The sequence below is a fragment of the Oncorhynchus gorbuscha genome, linkage group LG12 (assembly GCF_021184085.1).
Source record: "Oncorhynchus gorbuscha isolate QuinsamMale2020 ecotype Even-year linkage group LG12, OgorEven_v1.0, whole genome shotgun sequence".
Taxonomy (NCBI): Eukaryota; Metazoa; Chordata; class Actinopteri; order Salmoniformes; family Salmonidae; genus Oncorhynchus; species Oncorhynchus gorbuscha.
The window spans coordinates 77,342,505-77,361,305 of record NC_060184.1 but is presented as its reverse complement, the minus strand read 5'-3'; the positions used below and the strand labels follow the sequence as shown (position 1 = coordinate 77,361,305).

General features: G+C 42.8%; 1 protein-coding gene across 2 annotated transcripts in view; it reads left to right on the top strand.

Annotated features, from left to right (window-relative positions):
* Nucleotides 1-18,801, top strand: part of LOC123990297 (vesicular, overexpressed in cancer, prosurvival protein 1-like) — a 65,445-nt gene that overhangs the window by 42,022 nt on the left and 4,622 nt on the right. For both annotated transcript variants that reach the window (XM_046290890.1, XM_046290889.1), the window contains exon 3: nucleotides 14,815-14,892. In XM_046290890.1, coding sequence (XP_046146846.1) covers nucleotides 14,815-14,892 — 78 coding nt within the window. The remainder of the gene's footprint in view (nucleotides 1-14,814; nucleotides 14,893-18,801) is intronic.

Here is an 18,801-nt window from a genome sequence, read left to right as displayed (position 1 = left end):
TCTACACCCCTTTTGTAGTTAGTATGTCTACACCCCTTTTGTATGTAGTTAGGCTCTACACCCCTTTTGTATGTAGTTAGGCTCTACACCCCTTTTGTATGTAGTTAGGATCTGCACCCCTTGTAAAGCAGATTCATGTGCTTCATTTTAAGATTTTAAGACCTTATTTGGCCATATAAACCTTATCAAAACATATAGGCCTATGGGCAAGACTACATGAGGTGTGAGACTGATTCGAACAAGTCACAAAAAAAAAGGCTGTTTCTTATGCTGGGCATCATTCTCAGGCAATAATATAATTCACAAGTGATAGGTTACTATTTACATTTACATTTACATTTAAGTCATTTAGCAGATGCTCTTATCCAGAGCGACTTACAAATTGGTGCATTCACCTTATGACATCCAGTGGAACAACCACTTTACAATAGTGCATCTAAGTATTTTAAGGGGGGGTGAGAAGGACTACTTTATCCTATCCTAGGTATTCCTTAAAGAGGTGGGGTTTCAGGTGTCTCCGGAAGGTGGTGATTGACTCCGCTGTCCTGGCGTCGTGAGGGAGTTTGTTCCACCATTGGGGAGCCAGAGCAGCGAACAGTTTTGACTGAGCTGAGCGGGAACTGTACTTCCTCAGTGGTAGGGAGGCGAGCAGGCCAGAGGTGGATGAACGCAGTGCCCTTATTTGGGTGTAGGGCCTGATCAGAGCCTGGAGGTCCCAGCTCCGTAATAAGCACCATGGTCTTGTACAGTGAACTGGAAGCCAGACTATTGACACCCATCAGACTATTCTTGATTCAATCTTTACATATAATAAATAATGCAATTGGTTTTGATTTAGAATGGACCTTAATCATGCACCTGTGGTGAATGCACCAATTTGTAAGTCGCTCTGGATAAGAGCGTCTGCTAAATGACTTAAATGTAAATGTTAAATGTCTTAAAACGGGCAGCGGGGGAAAATGTGTGTCATCTATGCGCTTAAACAGTGAATGGAGGCCGCTTTTGCCCTTTTGTTGATTTTCATGCCAGCCAGATAGGCTATACTCATGTTGTAAATATTAGTAATGTGCTTAATATTAGGAAAGTTGAGAAATAAATATAGTAGGTCTAGCCTATAGAAAGCTGATGGGATCCTCCTCTTTTTATTAGCGGCCATCACTCCATTCTCCCGCAATTTTAAAAACGTATAGAAATGTTGCGCAATATGGGCTCTCATAAAGTTTGATAACATTTTCCATCACATTTGCATTGATGTCAGAGTGATTAGAGGAACAATAGAGTGCTGAGTACCAGGCAGTTAGAAAGTTCAGTAGGCTACTAATGACCATCAGCAGCATCAGAGCTTGGAGAAGCCTAATTACCGTGACTAAACGGTCACGTGGAATTTGACTGCCTTCATGACTCCTGTGCCAGTAATATGGTCACCCCAACAGCCCTATATAAGTGCACTACTTTTGGTCAAGGCTCTATTCAAAACCAGTGCACTATATAGGGAATAGGGTGCCATTTCAGACACAGGCAATGTCACCAGCATTATATACCTACTGGTGGAGTAAACCTTTTTAAACCAAATTGGCCTTTTGATAGAAGCGGCTTGTCATTTTGTCAAATTCATGAACGCACCTGGAGGGAAGCAACTGTTGATCCCTGCTTCATCACAGGGTACTGAGCTTCATTGGTGATAAATCATCTCTCCAAACCAAAACAGATTGAGTTGGGATTGTGTGTTGTTGCCATGGGAACCCACAGCCGTGGAGCAACAAGAACACACATACACATTCTGCTTGGGTTAGACATCACATTGCTTGCTTAGCCAGTACCACTTCCACCTGATACCTGGCTGGAACTCAGGAAGGACCTTTGTTAACACACGTGACCGCCCTGCTTGACAACGTTCCAACAAATAATTTGACTAATAAATAGACAATTAAACACTGGGGTGATAGATGTGCAGAAGATGAGTGCGCAGGTAGAGATACTGGGGTGCAAAGAAGCAAAATAAATAACAGTATGGGGGATGAGGTAGTTGAATGGGCTATTTAAAGATGGGCTATGTACATGTGCAGTGATCTGAGAGCTGCTCTGACAGCTGTGCTTAAAATTAGTGAGGGAGATATGAGTCTCCAGCTTCAGTGTTTTTTGCAGTTCGTTCCAGTCATTGGCACCAGAGTACTGGAAGGAAAGGCGGCCAAAGCAGAAATTGGCTTTGGGGGTGACCAGTGAGATATACCTGCTGGAGCGTGTGCTATGGGTGGGTGTTGCTATGGTGACCAGTGCACTGAGATAAGGCGGGGCTTTGCCTAGCAAAGACTTATAGATGACCTGGAGCCAGTGGGTTTGGCGACGAATATAAAGCAGGTCCAGCCAACGAGAGCATACAGGTCACAGTGGTGGGTACTATATTGGGCTTAACAAAACGGATGGCATTGTGATAGACTCCATACAATTTGCATAGTAGTGTGTTGGAGGCTATTTTGTAAATGACATCGCCGAAGTCAAGGATCGGTAGGATGGTCAGTTTTATGAGGGTATGTTTGGCAGCATGAGTGAAGGATGCCCTGTTGCAAAATAGGAAACTGATTCTAGATTTCATTTTGGATTGGAGATGCTTAATGTGAGTCTGGAATGAGAGTTTACAGTCTAACCAGACACCTAGGTATTTATAGTTGTCCACATATTCTAAGTCAGAACCGTCCAGAGTAGTGATGCTGGATGGGCGGGCAGGTGCGGGCAGCGATCGGTTGAAGAGCATGCATTTAGTTTTACTTACATTTAAGAGCAGTTGGAGGCCACGGATGGAGTGTTGCATGGCATTGAAGCTCGTCTGGAGGTTAGTTAACACAGTGTCCAAACAAGGGCCAGAAGTATACAGAATGGTGTTGTCTGCATAGAGGTGGATCAGAGAATCACCAGCAGCAAGAGCGACATCATTGATGTATACAGAAAAGAGAGTCGGCCTGAGAATTGAACCCTGTGGCACCCCCATGGAGACTGCCAGAAGTCCGGACAACAGGCCCTCCGATTTGACACACTGAACTCTGTCTGAGAAGTAGTTGGTGAACCAGGCGAGGCAGTCATTAGAGAAACCAAGGTTGTTGAGTCTGTCGATAAGAATGTGGTGATTGACAGAGTCGAAAGCCTTGGACAGGTCGATGAAAACAGCTGCACAGTGTTGTCTCTTATCGATGGCGGTTACGATATCGTTTAGGACCTTGAGCGTGGCTGAGGTGCACCCATGACCAGCTCGGAAACCAGACATTCCCTTGATAAATGCTGGAATTTGGACCAACTTTTGGTATTTTCTCTGGAGAAGTAAAAGTTGTCAAAAACATAAATAGTAAAGTACAGATACCCTCCAAAAATACTTTAAAACTTATTTTTACACCGTTGCCAAAAGGTACCAATTGGATGCCTCCGTCCACGACATTTCAAGTTAGCTGTGGCGTGAGCTTACGTTACATTCTTGACTCTGTTACATACCAGTGTGTGTGCTACAGTGAGCAGCAATAGTATTGGGACAATGACCATTTTTGGGGGGGCTCTGTACTCCAACACTTTGGAGTTGAAATGATACAATGACTGAGGTTAAAGTTCAGACATTCTGTTCTTTATTTACAACCAAAGTGACTCCAATGACAATACATTATTTACCATTCATTTGTGTTGGGCACAAAATAATCTGAAAACACAACCAAAACAAACCGCACAAATGCATCCAATTTTGTACAGTCAAAAGCTTGAAGTAATCATTGCGTGCGAGGAATATGGAGCCAAATACAAAACTTTTGACTAAATTAATACAAGTAAATTTGTCCCAATACTTTCAGGCCCCTAAAAGTGCTGTAATTTCTAAACGGTTCACCCGATATGATTGAAAATACCCTCAAATTAAAGCGGACAGGCTGAACTTTAACCCCCTAGTCATTGTATCATTTCAAATCCAAAGCACTGGAGTACAGAGCTGAAACCACAACAAATGGGTTACGGTCCCAATACTTTGGAGCTCAATGAATTATCACTTGATTATCTTAATGACTGTCTTATCTGGTTAAGGGCTTTAGATAAGTATGTAGAGCTGTAGTTAGTGTTCTGGTGACGAGGATGGCAGGGAAAGAGAGCAGGATCTTCCAATCAGATCCAAGCTGTATCTCCTGACCTTGCCCTGGGGAGGTGTGTTTTTGTCCTGTCTAGGGTTTTTGTAATTCCATGGGGGTTTGGTATGTCTAGGTATATGTAGGTCTATGGTGGCCTGAATTGGTTCCCAATCAGATCCAGGCTGTATCTCCTGACCTTGCCCTGGGGAGGTGTGTTTTTGTCCTGTCTAGGGTTTTTGTAATTCCATGGGGTTTTGGTATGTCTAGGTATATGTAGGTCTATGGTGGCCTGAATTGGTTCCCAATCAGAGACAGCTGTTTACCGTTGTCTCTGATTGGGGATCCTATTTAGGTTGCCATTTTCCATTTTTGTTATGTTGTCTATGTGTAGTTGCCAGGCAGCACTCGCGTTATATAGTGTCACGTTAGTTTGTTTAGTGTTCTTTGTTAATTAAAGAAGAATGTATGCTTATCACACTGCGCCTTGGTCTCATCATTAAGACGAACGTGACATAAGTAAAATAATAATAAACATCTTTCCACGGCCATGGCAGAGGGAGATCGGAGGGTGGGGGGTGATGGATGGGTGTTGAATAAAGATTGTGTGCTCTCTCCTGACATATCTATTGATCCGTCCTGCTTCTGACCCTCTCTTCCCCCTGTCAGCGAGAACCAAACCAAGCATGACAGCGGTAAGAGACCGGTCGTAAGGAGTAAAGTAAAAAAAGCACCATTAGCTGACTGTATTGATATAGTTCTGCTTGTTGCCATGACTTATTTGGAAGGCATGTTGCAGGATTCTAGAACAGCTGGAACAGAATCACTGCCCAAATCTTTCATTTTGAGGAACACTGAATAATTCAGACATGCAGTATTGGCAGCTCCCATCTCCTACTTTCAGCCAAGTAGTATCAAAGAATCAGAGGGCAACAGAATGTATAATTGACATTACTTACTAATGAAGAATCCTTTTTTTTCCGGTCCAGCGTCAGAGGTTCAAACGCTGTGTTGTAAAAAAAAAATATATTAAAAATGTTTTAGTTTATTTATGGGAAGCATGGCATTGGCAGACATCCAGGCTCCTCGTGCCGCTGCATAGAGATTTCAGGCTTCTGCATTATCTAAGACCCTGTCTGTGCCTGGTATTGAAACTATGTTTTTAGCTCTAATCACAAATCATTTGGACATTGCTTTTGCAGCCAGGAGGTGTTCAAAAGTGCCTCATGCACCTAATGGACTTTTTGCACACAATGTATATAGACTCTTTTTTTTCTACTGTGTTATTGACTTAATTGTTTACTTGTTTACTCCATGTGTAACTCTGTGTTGTCTGTTCACACTACTTTGCTTTATCTTGGCCGGGTCACAGTTGTAACCGAGAACTTGTTCTCAACTAGCCTATCTGGTTAAATAAAGGTGTTCTCAACTAGCCTATCTGGTTAAATAAAGGTGTTCTCAACTAGCCTACCTGGTTAAATAAAGGTGTTCTCAACTAGCCTATCTGGTTAAATAAAGGTGTTCTCAACTAGCCTACCTGGTTAAATAAAGGTGTTCTCAACTAACCTACCTGGTTAAATAAAGGTGTTCTCAACTAGCCTACCTGGTTAAATAAAGGGGTTCTCAACTAGCCTACCTGGTTAAATAAAGGTGTTCTCAACTAGCCTACCTGGTTAAATAAAGGGGTTCTCAACTAGCCTACCTGGTTAAATAAAGGTGAAATAAAAAATAAATATAAATTAAAACATTATAAAGTGGGCACATTCTCAAAACACAAAACTTCTAAAACACCAAATCAGTAACTTATTCTTTTCGACTTTTCATTACATTAAAACAGAAATCCGATTTGAAATATAACCACACTCAAGAAGCCAGTTGCAAAAGTTATTTTCAAATAATCTGTCACCACATAAAACCCGCAGAGCACCAGACCCACCAGGCTCTGGTTGAATCGATGGTGAAATATGTCCCTGTACTGACCCTTCACATGTGACCTTTTACCTCCTCATCGCCTTTGTTGTCAATCAGCTGGGGGACATTGTGGCATAGTCCATCGCCGCAGTACTTTTGTTGCCAGCTCTTTCCCCAGACAGCCGTGACATTGTAAAACGCCAACCACGGTCAGCAGGGCTAATTGGGTGGAGTGTAGAAGTTTAGCATCAGTAGACTGTGCTGACTGTGCTGCCGCCTCGCTGTCTGACTCCATTACATGCTGCTGTGTGGAGGAATCGACACCGGGCCTGGGGGGTTAGTTAACACAAACGTATCTCAGAATGATAATGCAAAAAAATACAAGATGTTTATGCAGCCCCTGTCTAATGCATTATATGAGCTGTATGCAGAACCTTGTCTGTAATTCTGTGGTGGGACACTGAATATGCCTGGTCAAAATAGAGATGAAATGGAAATAAGAAATGCCAATAATGATTTTGGGAACACCGTACATTGAAGGGCGGTTTTTCACTTGAACTGAAATGGCATTTTCCAGACATGGTTTAATATATATATATATATAATATCAGATTTGCACTAGTCTGGATTATAAATCTGAATTCCAAGAGGCCAATTAGTTAGTCTAGAGCTAAGTGAAGGTTTTAAATTAAATCTGGCCAAAGGTGGGTTTAATTTCAGATGAATGGATGTTTGCCCCCAGGTTGACCTTGACAATGAGAGAAACTGAATTACCTGGACTATTTCAATGATTATCTCAGAGCACCACCGAGACCAGACAGAAGGATGATCTCAGAGCACCACCGAGACCAGACAGAAGGATGATCTCAGAGCACCACCGAGACCAGACAGAAGGATGATCTCAGAGCACCACCGAGACCAGACAGAAGGATGATCTCAGAGCACCACCGAGACCAGACAGAAGGATGATCTCAGAGCACCACCGAGACCAGACAGAAGGATGTTCTCAGAGGACCACCGAGACCAGACAGAAGGATGATCTCAGAGCACCACCGAGACCAGACAGAAGGATGATCTCAGAGCACCACCGAGACCAGACAGAAGGATGATCTCAGAGCACCACCGAGACCAGACAGAAGGATGTTCTCAGAGCACCACCGGATCAGAGCACCACCGAGACCAGACAGAAGGATGTTCTCAGAGGACCACCGAGACCAGAGACTCAGACAGAAGACAGATGATCTCAGAGCACCACAGACCAGACCAGACAGAACCAGGATGATCTCAGAGCACCACCGAGACCAGACAGAAGGATGATCTCAGAGGACCACCGAGACCAGACAGAAGGATGATCTCAGAGGACCACCGAGACCAGACAGAAGGATGATCTCAGAGGACCACCGAGACCAGACAGAAGGACGATCTCAGAGCACCACCGAGACCAGACAGAAGGACGATCTCAGAGGACCACCGAGACCAGACAGAAGGACGATCTCAGAGCACCACCGAGACCAGACAGAAGGACGATCTCAGAGCACCACCGAGACCAGACAGAAGGACGATCTCAGAGCACCACCGAGACCAGACAGAAGGACGATCTCAGAGCACCACCGAGACCAGACAGAAGGACGATCTCAGAGCACCACCGAGACCAGACAGAAGGACGATCTCAGAGGACCACCGAGACCAGACAGAAGGACGATCTCAGAGGACCACCGAGACCAGACAGAAGGATGATCTCAGAGCACCACCGAGACCAGACAGAAGGACGGTTATAGACCGGAGCAACCCACCAAATCATTTTTGATGAAATCAAATTTCCTTGACCGTTTTTTTTCCGTACAAAGAAAATGGAGCTGACGTAATTTGTTTGCTTTTGAGCCAAGGCTTTCGTCTGACTCTGTCTTAGGGGGAAGTCTTCTGTTGAGGAATCATGCTGTTTGTTCTATTTATTTAACCTTTATTTAACATTTTATTTAACTAGGTCAGTTAAGAACAGATTCTTATTTACAATGATGGCCTACCAAAAGTAAAAAGGCCTCCTGCGGGGATAGGGACTGGGATTTACATAAAATCAATATATATATATATATATATATATATATATATATATATATATATATAAAGAACAGACAAGAGAGCCAATAACACTACATAAAGAGCGACCTGAGACAACAACACAGCATGGTAGCAACACAACATGACAACATGGTAGCAAAACACATAACATGGTAGCAGCACAAGACATGGTACAAACATTATTGGGCACAGACAACAGCACAAAGGGCAATAAGGTAGAGACAACAATACATCATGCAAAGCAGCCACAACTGTCAGTAAGAGTGTCCATGATTGGGTCTTTGAATGAAGAGATTGAGAAAAAACTGTCCAGTTTGAGTGTTTGTTGTAGCCCGTTCCAGTCGCCAGCTGCAGAGAACTTGAAAAGAAAAGCGACCCAGGGATGTGTCTGCTTTGAGGACCTTTAACAGAATGTGACTGGCAGAACGCGTGTTGTATGTGGAGGATAAGGGCTGCAGTAGATGTCTCAGATAGGACGTGAGTGAGGCTTAACCTTTCTTGAGCAGGCGTTCCGCTAGCGACCCACCTCGACAACATCCGGTGAAATTGCAGAGCGCCAAATTCAAAATACAGAAATAGTGGTAATAAACATTCATAAAAAAATACAAGTATTATACATCGGCTTAAAGATGAACTTCTTGTGAATCCAGCTGCTTTGTCATATTTCAAAAAGGCCTTATGGCGAAAGCATACCATGCGATTATCTGAGGACAGCGTCCCGCATACAAAAGCATGAAAAACATTTTCCAACCGAACAGATGCATCACGAAAGTCAGAAATAGCGATAAAATAAATTGCTTACCTTTGAAGATCTTCATCTCTTTGCAATCCCAAAGGTCTCAGTTACACAATGAATGGTTGTTTTGATCGATAAAGTCCTTCTTTATATCCCAAAAATGTCTGTTTATTTGGCGCGTTTGATTCAGAAGTACACCGGTTCCAACTCGCCCAACAGAATACGACTACTTCTTCGTTTAAAAAAAACAACAACTACTTCTTAGTTTAAAAAAAAAATCGAACAATTTCAAAAGACTGTTGACATCTAGTGGAAGCCATAGGAACTGCAATCTGGGTCCTAATAATTCGGCTTCCCCATAGAAAAACGTTGGAAAATTCAATGACCTCAAAAAAATGTAATGGAATTAATTTTCCTCTGGGTTTCGCCTGCCAAATCAGTTCTGTTATATTCACAGACATTATTTTAACCGTTTTAGAACATTTAGAGTTTTCTATCCAATGCTAGCATGCATATGCATATCCTAGCTTCTGGGCCTGAGTAACAGGCAGTTTACTTTGGGCACCTCAGTCATCTAAACTTCTGAATACTGTCCCCTAGCCTTAAGAAGTTTTAAGAGAGTTTTATAAAGTAACATCCACCAGTGTGTTTTGCGCCGGGTATACATAGATGAACATTTTACAGAGGAGTAAAGAGTGCAGTGATGTGTCCTATAAGGAGTATTGGTAGCAAATCTGGTGGCAGTGATGTGTCCTTTAAGGAAGTAGCAAATCTGATGGCCAAATGGTAAAGAACATCAGGCCCGCCGAGAGCACCCTTACCTGCCAATCTATAAATGATGTCTCCGTAATCTAGCATGGGTAGGATGGTCATCTGAATCAAGGTTATTTTGGCAGCTGCGGTGAAAGAGGAGTGATTTTGATAGAGGAAACCAAGTCTAGATTTAATTTAACCTGCAGCTCTGATATGTGCTGAGAGAAGGACAGTATGCCGTCGAGCCAGACTCCCAAGCTCTAAATCCACAGGGGTAGTAATCGTGACTGTGTGAAGTGGGGCATTATTCTTACCAAACCACATTACCTTTTGTTTTGGAGGTGTTCAGAATGAGGTTAAGGGCAGAGAAAGCTTTTTGGACACAAAGAAAGCTTTGTTGTAGAGCGTTTAACACAACATCCGTGGAGGGGCCAGCAGGGAATGACTGTATCATCTGCATATACTGAACAGTTGAAGATGGAAGCTTATATACACCACAAATACATTTAATCTCGTTTTTCACAATTCCTGACATTTAATCCTAGTAAAAATTAATCGGCTTAGGTCAGTTAGGATCACCACTTTATTTTAAGAATGTGAAATGTCAGAATAATAGTAGAGATAATGATTACTTTCTTTCATCACATTCCCAGTGGGTCAGACTTTTACATACACTCAATTAGTATTTGGTAGCATTGTCTTTCAATTGTTTAACTTGGGTCAATCGTTTTGGGTAGCCTTCCACAAGTTGGGTGAATTTTGACCCATTCCTCCTGACAGAGCTGGTGTAATTGAGTCAGGTTTTTAGGCCTCCCTGCTCGCACATGCTTTTTCAGTTCTGACCACACATTTTCTATGGGATTGAGGTTTGGGCTTTGTGATGGCCACTCCAATACCTTCACTTTGTTGTCCTTAAGCCATTTTGCCACAACTTGGAAGTATGCTTGGGGTCATTGTCCATTTGGAAGACCCATTTGCGACCAAGCTTTAACTTCCTGACTAATGTCTGGAGATGTTGCTTCAATATATCCGCATAATTGTCCTACCTCATGATGCCATCTATTTTGTGAAGTGCACCAGCCCCTCCTGAGACAAGGCAAAACCCACAACATGATGCTGCCACCCCCGTGCTTCACGGTTGGGATGGTGTTCTTCAGCTTGCTTGCCTCCCCCTTTTTCCTCCAAACATAACGATGGTCATTATGGCCAAACAGTTCTATTTTTGTTTTATCAGACCAGAGGACATTTCTCCAAAAAGTACGATCTTTGTCCCCATGTGCAGTTGCAAACCGTAATCTGGCTTTTTTTATTGCGGTTTTGGAGCAGTTGCTCCTTCCTTGCTCAGTGGCCTTTCAAGTAATGTTGATATCGAACTCTTTTTACTGTGGACATAGATACATTTGTACCTTTTTCCTCCAGCATCTTCACAAGGTCCTTTGCTGTTGTTCTGGGATTGATTTGCACTTTTCACACCAAAGTACGTTCAAATCAATATTTTTGTCACATACACATGGTTAGCAGAAGTTAATGCGAGTGTAGCGAAATGCTTTTGCTTCTAGTTCCTACAATGCAGTAATAACCAACGAGTAATCTAACCTAACAATTCCACAACTACTACCTTATACACACAAGTGTAAAGGGATAAAGAACATGGACATAAAGATATATGAATGAGTGATGGTACAGAACGGCATAGACAAGATGCAGTAGATGGTATAGAGTACAGTACATACATATGAGATGAGTAATGTAGGGTATGTAAACAAAGTGGCATAGTTTAAAGTGGCTAGTGATACATGTATTACATAAAGATGGCAAGATGCAGTAGATTATATAGAGTACAGTATATACAGTGGGGCAAAAAAGTATTTAGTCAGCCACCAATTGTGCAAGTTCTCCCACTTAAAAAGATGAGAGAGGCCTGTAATTTTTATCATAGGTACACTTCAACTATGACAGACAAAATTAGGGAAAAAAATCCAGAAAATCACATTGTAGGAATTTTAATTTATTTATTTGCAAATTATGGTGGAAAATAAGTATGTACATATACATATGAGATGAGTAATGTAGGGTATGTAAACATTATATTAACCTCTTGCGCCGAGCCATCCCGGATCCGGTATCGTGACTACAGCCTCAAGCTCATTACCATAACGCAACGTTAACGATTTCTAAAAATCGCAAATGAAATGAAATAAATATGCCTGCTCTCAAGGTTAGCCTTTTCTTAACAACACTGTCATCTCAGATTTTCAAAATATGCTTTTAAACCATAGAAAATCAATCATTTGTGTAAGAGTGTTGATGGCTAGCTTAGCATTTAGCGTAGCATTTAGCATGCAACATATTCACAAAACCAGCAAAGGAATCAAATAAAATAATTTACCTTTGAAGAACTTCAGATGTTTCAATAAGGAGACTCTCAGTTACATAGCAGATGTCCAGTTTTTCCTGAAAGATTCTTTGTGTAGGACAAATCGCTCCGTTTGTTACTACGCATTTGGCTACCGAAACTAACCGAAAATTCAGTCACCTAAACGTCAAACTTTTTTCCGAATTAACTCCATAATATCGACCAAAACATGGCAAACGTTGTTTGAATCAATCCTCAAGGTGTTTTGTCAAATATCTCTTCATTGATATGCCGTTCGTGGAAGCATGGTTTTTCTCAGAATCCCAGGGAAAAATACCAGCAGCTGAGTTTTACGCACCAATTTCCACGCAGGACACCGTGCGGACACTAGGCAAATGTAGTCTATTATGGTCAATCTTCCAATGATATGCCTGCAAATATGTCACAATGCTCCAGACCCCTTGGGGAAACGATAGAAAGGGTAGGCTCATTCCTGTCGCATTCACAGTCATATAAGGACATAATGAAAAACGTAGCCTCAGAAATCCTGTTCATTTCCTGGTTGCAGAAACATCTTGGTTTTGCCTGAAGCTTTTGTTCTAGGGCACTCACAGTGAAAATCTTTGCAGTTCTGGAAACGTCAGAGTGTTTTCCTTCCAAAGCTATCAATTACATGCATAGTCGAGCATCTTTTCGTGACAAAATATTGCGCTTAAAACGGGCACGTCTTTTTATCCAAAAATGAAATACTGCCCCTAGTCTTAAGAGGTTGTTTAAAGTGGCTAGTGATACATTTTTACATACATTCCCATCAATTCCCATTATTAAAGTGGCTGGAGTTGAGTCAGTGTGTTGGCAGCAGCCACTCAATGTTAGTGGTGGCTGTTTAACAGTCTGATGGCCTTGAGATAGAAGCTGTTTTTCAGTCTCTCGGTCCCTGCTTTGATCCACCTGTACTGACCTCGCCTTCTGGATGATAGCGGCGTGAACAGGCAGTGGCTCGGGTGGTTGTTGTCCTTGATGATCTTTATGCCCTTCCTGTGACATCGGGTGGTGTAGGTGTCCTGGAAGGCAGGTAGTTTGCCCCCGGTGATGCGTTGTGCAGACCTCACTACCCTCTGGAGAGCCTTACGGTTGTGGGCGGAGCAGTTGCCGTACCAGGCTGTGTTACAGCCCGACAGGATGCTCTCGATTGTGCATCTGTAGAAGTTTGTGAGTGCTTTTGGTGACAAGCCAAATTTCTTCAGCCTCCTGAGGTTAGTCAACAAAGCAAGCAGTTGTCAAATAGCAAAATGCACAAGGGAAAAAATATATACATAATGTCCTGGGGCTAGCCATTGTAAGTTCAGAGTCACTTGCCCCAACAGTGCGTGTGTGTGCTGGAGGCGAGAAAAAGCACAGGAGAGGGGTACTTGTACCAGACTGGGAGATGGGCTAGGGCAGACGGTGAACAGATCGCCAGGTGGAATCCAAGCAGCGGGAGAAGGTGTCACACCCACTTGGGAGAAGCTTTTATTTCTGGAGGCAGATTTCTTGTAGGAAATGCCAATGGATGGTCTTTGAACAGCAAAGCGGGAACTTCAAAGACTCTTGCCACTTGTTGGGCCCAAAGGCCTCCACACTTCACACCTCCGTTCTAATTGAAATTGCACCGGATTAAGTAAAGGTTAAAAATAATAATAATAATAATAAAAAAATCTGGTCTGTCCTAGCAAGCCTGGCAGACTTAAGCATTCAGTCCCCATAAAGTACTTTATTATTTTAATTTTATTATTATTTATCAAAATATTTCGATAATTGGATGCTTCGGCACAATTCTCTTTTAGGAGTTTTTTTTTTTTCCAAAGCCACTGACATTTTTTAACGTTTTTATTTTTGGTTTGGGTGATTTCCTCCAATTACACACAATGCATTAGTTTCCCATCCCTGGTTTCTGAAGCATCCTCATGTCTGCACTAAGTGCACAATGCTATTATTAGTTTCCCACCCTGGTTTCTGAAGCATCCTCATGTCTGCACTAAGTGCACAATGCTATTATTAGTTTCCCACCCTGGTTTCTGAAGCATCCTCAGGTCTGCACTAAGTGCATAATGCTATTATTAGTTTCCCACCCTGGTTTCTGAAGCATCCTCAGGTCTGCACTAAGTGCATAATGCTATTATTAGTTTCCCACCCCTGGTTTCTGAAGCATCCTCAGGTCTGCACTAAGTGCACATTACTCTCTAGTTAGGCTTCACAAAGATTAACTGGTTAGTCCTTACATACCTTAGTCTGGGACTCCCTAGTCTAGAACTAATTCATCTAAATAATTAAGTTATTTTTTATTCTGGAATCATTTAAGTAGAATTTAAACTCTGTCCGGGAAACCCATGGGACTCTACAAGGTACTGAAAGCGTTCCACAGGGATGCTGGTCCATGTTGACTCTGATGCTTTCCACAGTTTTGTCAAGTTGCCTGGATGTCCTTTGGGTGGTGGACCATTCTTGATACACACGGGAAACTGTTGAAAGTGAAAAACCCAGCAGCATTGCAATTCTTGACACACTCAAACCGGTGCGCCTGGCACCTACTACCATACCCCGCATACAAAGGCACTTAAATATGTTGTCTTGCCCATTCACCCTTTGAATGGTACACATACACAATGCATGTCTCAAAGATTACAAATCTTTCTTTAACCCGTCTCCTCCCCGTCATCTACACTGATTTTGAATTGGATTCAACAGGTGACATCAATAAGGGATAATAGCTTTCACCTGGTCAGTCTGTCATGGAAAGAGCAGGTGTTCTTAATGTTTGGTCCACTCAGTGTATATAACTCACTCCACTCTGTTTCTAGATGTGACTAGACAAAGTGTTTTTTACCAAGATTGTGTTCTCATTTCAGATGCCGCTCGTACGAGGACTGCTGTGGGACCCGTTGCTGTGTCCGAGCCCTCTCCATCCAGCGGCTATGGTACTTCTGGTGAGTCCATTTTAACTCTGACTATAAATGGACTGGACAAGAGGTTTTTTTTTAAATATTTTTTTCAGTGTTATTTGTTTGGTCCAATCAAAAAGCATGCATGACATTAGTTGAATTGTAAGGCTTTCTCATTGCAATGTTCCAATGCTGTTATTTGGAAAATAAATCCCATGCCCAGGTCATTGACGGGTCACCTCTCTGACTGGCAACCGTTCCTCAATCTGGTGGTGAACAAATCATTGAAATCACTGAAATCATTGAAATCATTGAAATCACTGAAATCATTGAAATCATTGATACAAATAAGGCACTGCTCTCCTGGTGGTACGAGCTCAGCTGAAAGGGCGACGTTTGGTGCCACTTTACTTACTGTCGATTCATACAAGACCGACTGCAACGTTTCCACGGGAGAAGACAGTATTTGCACCGGCAGCGTAGCCTAGTGGTTAGAGCGTTGGACTAGTAACGGGAAGGTTGCGAGTTCAAACCCCCAAGCTGACAAGATACAAATCTGTCGTTCTGCCCCCTGAACAAGGCAGTTAACCCACTGTTCCCAGGCCTTCATTGAAAATAAGAATGTGTTCTTAACTGACTTGCCTGGTTAAATAAAGGTAAAAAAATGTTTTAAAAATTAAGTTGCTGGGGGAAAAATACTACCCAACTTCAAGACATTAAAGCACATCATCCCAATATACACTGTGTACAAAACATTAGGAACACCGTCCTAATATTGAGTTGTACTCCCTTTTGACCTCAGAACAGCCTCAATTTGTTGAGACATGGGACACTACAAGGTGTCGTATTCCACAGGGATGCTGGCCCATGTTGACTCCAATGCTTCCCACAGTTGTGTCAAGTTGGCTGGATGTCCTTTGGACCATTCCTGATACACACAGGGAACCTGAGTGTGAAAAACCCAGCAGCGTGGTACACACACAAACCGGTGCGTCTGGCACCTACCACCGCACCCCATTCAAAGATACTACAATATTTTGTCTTGCCCATACACCCTCTTTAATGGCACACATACACAACCCATGTCTCAATTGTCTCTTGGTTTAACAATTCTTAATCTCCACTGATTTGAAATGGATTTAACAAGTAACATCAATAAGGGATCATAGCTTTCTCCTGTATATGATTAGGACTGGCTGTGTGGTATCACTCTCCTTGGTCAACAACATGATTAGGACTGGCTGTGTGGTATCACTCTCCTTGGTCAACAACATGATTAGGACTGGCTGTGTGGTATCACTCTCCTCGGTCAACAACATGATTAGGACTGGCTGTGTGTTATCACTCTCCTCGGTCAACAAGATGATTAGGACTGGCTGTGTGGTATCACTCTCCTCGGTCAACAACATGATTAGGACTGGTTGTGTGTTATCACTCTCCTCGGTCAACAACATGATTAGGACTGGCTGTGTGGTATCACTCTCCTCGGTCAACAACATGATTAGCACTGGCTGTGTGGTATCACTCTCCTTGGTCAACAACATGATTAGGACTGGCTGTGTGGTATCACTCTCCTCGGTCAACAACATGATTAGCACTGGCTGTGTGGTATCACTCTCCTTGGTCAACAACATGATTCGGACTGGCTGTGTGGTATCACTCTCCTCGGTCAACAACATGATTAGGACTGGCTGTGTGCTATCAGTCAACATGATTAGGACTGGCTGTGTGGTATCACTCTCCTTGGTCAACAACATGATTAGGACTGGCTGTGTGGTATCACTCTCCTCGGTGAACAACATGATTAGGACTGGCTGTGTGGTATCACTCTCCTCGGTCAACAACATGATTAGGACTGGCTGTGTGGTATCACTCTCCTCGGTCAACAACATGATTCGGACTGGCTGTGTGGTATCACTCTCCTCGGTCAACAACATGATTCGGACTGGCTGTGTGGTATCACTCTCCTCGGTCAACAACATGATTCGGACTGGCTGTGTGGTATCACTCTCCTCGGTCAACAACATGATTCGGACTGGCTGTGTGGTATCACTCTCCTCGGTCAACAACATGATTCGGACTGGCTGTGTGGTATCACTCTCCTCGGTCAACAACATGATTCGGACTGGCTGTGTGGTATCACTCTCCTCGGTCAACAACATGATTAGGACTGGCTGATTAGGACTGGCTATCACTCTCCTCGGTCAACAACATGATTAGGACTGGCTGTGTGCTATCAGTCAACATGATTAGGACTGGCTGTGTGGTATCACTCTCCTCGGTCAACAACATGATTAGGACTGGCTGTGTGGTATCACTCTCCTCGGTCAACAACATGATTAGGACTGGCTGTGTGCTATCAGTCAACATGATTAGGACTGGCTGTGTGGTATCACTCTCCTCGGTCAACAACATGATTAGGACTGGCTGTGTGGTATCACTCTCCTCGGTCAACAACATGATTAGGACTGGCTGTGTGGTATCACTCTCCTCGGTCAACAACATGATTAGGACTGGCTGTGTGCTATCAGTCAACATGATTAGGACTGGCTGTGTGGTATCACTCTCCTCGGTCAACAACATGATTAGGACTGGCTGTGTGCTATCAGTCAACATGATTAGGACTGGCTGTGTGGTATCACTCTCCTCGGTCAACAACATGATTAGGACTGGCTGTGTGGTATCACTCTCCTCGGTCAACAACATGATTAGGACTGGCTGTGTGCTATCAGTCAACATGATTAGGACTGGCTGTGTGGTATCACTCTCCTCGGTCAACAACATGATTAGGACTGGCTGTGTGGTATCACTCTCCTTGGTCAACAACATGATTAGGACTGTCTGTGTGCTATCAGTCAACATGATTAGGACTGCCTGTGTAGTTTCAGTCAACATGTGTTCTCATGACATTTTGATTTGGGAAGTGTTAATGTTTTTTCTTGGAAACTATGTAATATAACAAAATACCTGCATCACTAGTCCAGTGCAGTCCGTGGAACGGATCGTTTTAGTCAGATATATATACTACAGTTCAAAAGTTTGAGGTCACTTAGAAATGAAAAGTTTTTTTTTTCATTAAAATTGATCAGAAATACAGTGTAGACATTGTTAATGTTGTAAATGACTATTGTAGCTGGGACCGGCTGATTTATTTTTAGGGAATATCTACATAGGTGTACAGATGCCCATTATCAGCAACCATCACTCCTGTGTTCCAATGACCCTGTTGCAATTATGTTAGCACAGCTGAAAACTGTTCTGATTAAATAAGCAATAAACCTGACCTTCTTTAGACTAGTTGAGTATCTGGAGCATCAGCATTTGTGAGCTCGACTACAGGCTCAAAATGGCCAGAAACAAATAACTTTCTTCTGGAACTCATCAGTCTATTCTTGTTCTGAGAAATTAAGGCTATTCCATGCGAGAAATTGCCAAGAAACTGAAGATCTCGTATAGCGCTGTGTACTACTCCCTTCACAGAACAGCGCAAACGGTCTCTCACCAGAATAGAAAGAGGAGTGGGAGGCCCCGGTGCACAACTGAGCAAGAGGACAAGTACATCAGGGCAGCAGCGTAGCCTAGTGCTTAGAGCGTTGGACTAGTAACTGAATGGTTGCAAGATCGAATCCCCAAGCCGACAAGGTACAAATCTGTCGTTCTGCCCCTGAACAAGGCAGTTAACACATTGTTCCTAGGCCGTCATTGAAAATAAGAATTTGTTCTTAACTGACTTAACTGACTTGCCTTGTTAATTAAAGGTAAACTAAATAAGAAATGAGTGTCTAGTTTGAGAAACAGATGCCTCACAAGTCCTCAACTTGCAGCTTCATTAAATAGTTCCCGCAAAACACCAGTCTCAACGTCAACAGTGAAGAGGCGACACTGGGATGCAGGCCTTCTAGGCAGAGTTGCAAAGAAAAAGCCATATCTCAGACTGGCCAATAAAAAGAAAAG